Source organism: Orycteropus afer, unplaced genomic scaffold, assembly GCF_000298275.1.
Source record: "Orycteropus afer afer isolate SDZICR_OR568_19922 unplaced genomic scaffold, OryAfe1.0 scaffold00352, whole genome shotgun sequence".
In the NCBI taxonomy this organism is placed as follows: Eukaryota; Metazoa; Chordata; class Mammalia; order Tubulidentata; family Orycteropodidae; genus Orycteropus; species Orycteropus afer.
This window is the reverse complement of record NW_006921939.1, coordinates 3,537,030-3,537,784: the sequence shown is the minus strand read 5'-3', so window position 1 is coordinate 3,537,784 and position 755 is coordinate 3,537,030. Positions and strand designations below refer to the sequence as shown.

The window sequence follows — 755 nt, the reverse complement described above, 5'->3', positions numbered from 1 at the left end:
TCTGTTTGGTTACTATGGAAACCTGCCCTCCCAACCAGCTGCCATTTCCTATATTCCTGGCAATGAATGAATATTAAACCTCTTAGATATCCCACAAGCAGAGTCAAGATCAAGACAAAGAAAACACCTTAGCTTTAATGAACTACTTGTTGAGTGTCTATGTGACAAGCTACATGCAACAAAGTAAGCTTTCCTGGACATCAGCATAAAAGGATTCATTGAGGTCCACTAAAGTGAACTTTCATCCTGGCTTTAAGGGGTGGGGATTCGACTCTGCATCTCTACATCTGTGAACTGAGGAACGCTTTCTGTGCTCTCAGAGGTGATGGGTGAGATGACATGCTTGAGCCGAAGCAGCATCGTGAAGAGCAGGATGAGGAGAATGGCCAGGAGGCTCAGGAATAACCCAACATACATATACAAGTTGGAATACTTATCTGAGGTGGTGTCAACCTCCGTTGCCAGGGTGGGAAAATGGGCTCGCCCAGTGAGATTTCCATGGTACTTAAAATGCACCTCCGTCATCACTCAAGACTTGAGTTGGTACTTGCTTCTATTTGATTTTTATTGCCTTTGAGACATTCCACGGTCACTTAGGCTGTCTCAAAATATATTGGGAGATATTCTAAGAATGTGATACAAACCAATCACTATCAGAGCTAAGTCAGTAATGCAAGAACAAGAAAATGGTGATGGTCTAATTTGGCAATTACCACACCCTCTCTGCTCTAGCACAACATTCCTCCTTCAAAAGA

At 43.0% G+C, this 755-nt stretch overlaps 1 protein-coding gene across 1 annotated transcript; it reads right to left on the bottom strand.

Annotated features, from left to right (window-relative positions):
• Nucleotides 1–252: 252 nt before the first annotated feature.
• SERTM2 (serine rich and transmembrane domain containing 2) lies at nt 253–525 on the bottom strand. The gene has a single exon (XM_042782508.1). The coding sequence runs from the start codon at nt 523–525 to the stop codon at nt 253–255; it is 273 nt and encodes a 90-aa protein (XP_042638442.1).
• Nucleotides 526–755: the final 230 nt, after the last annotated feature.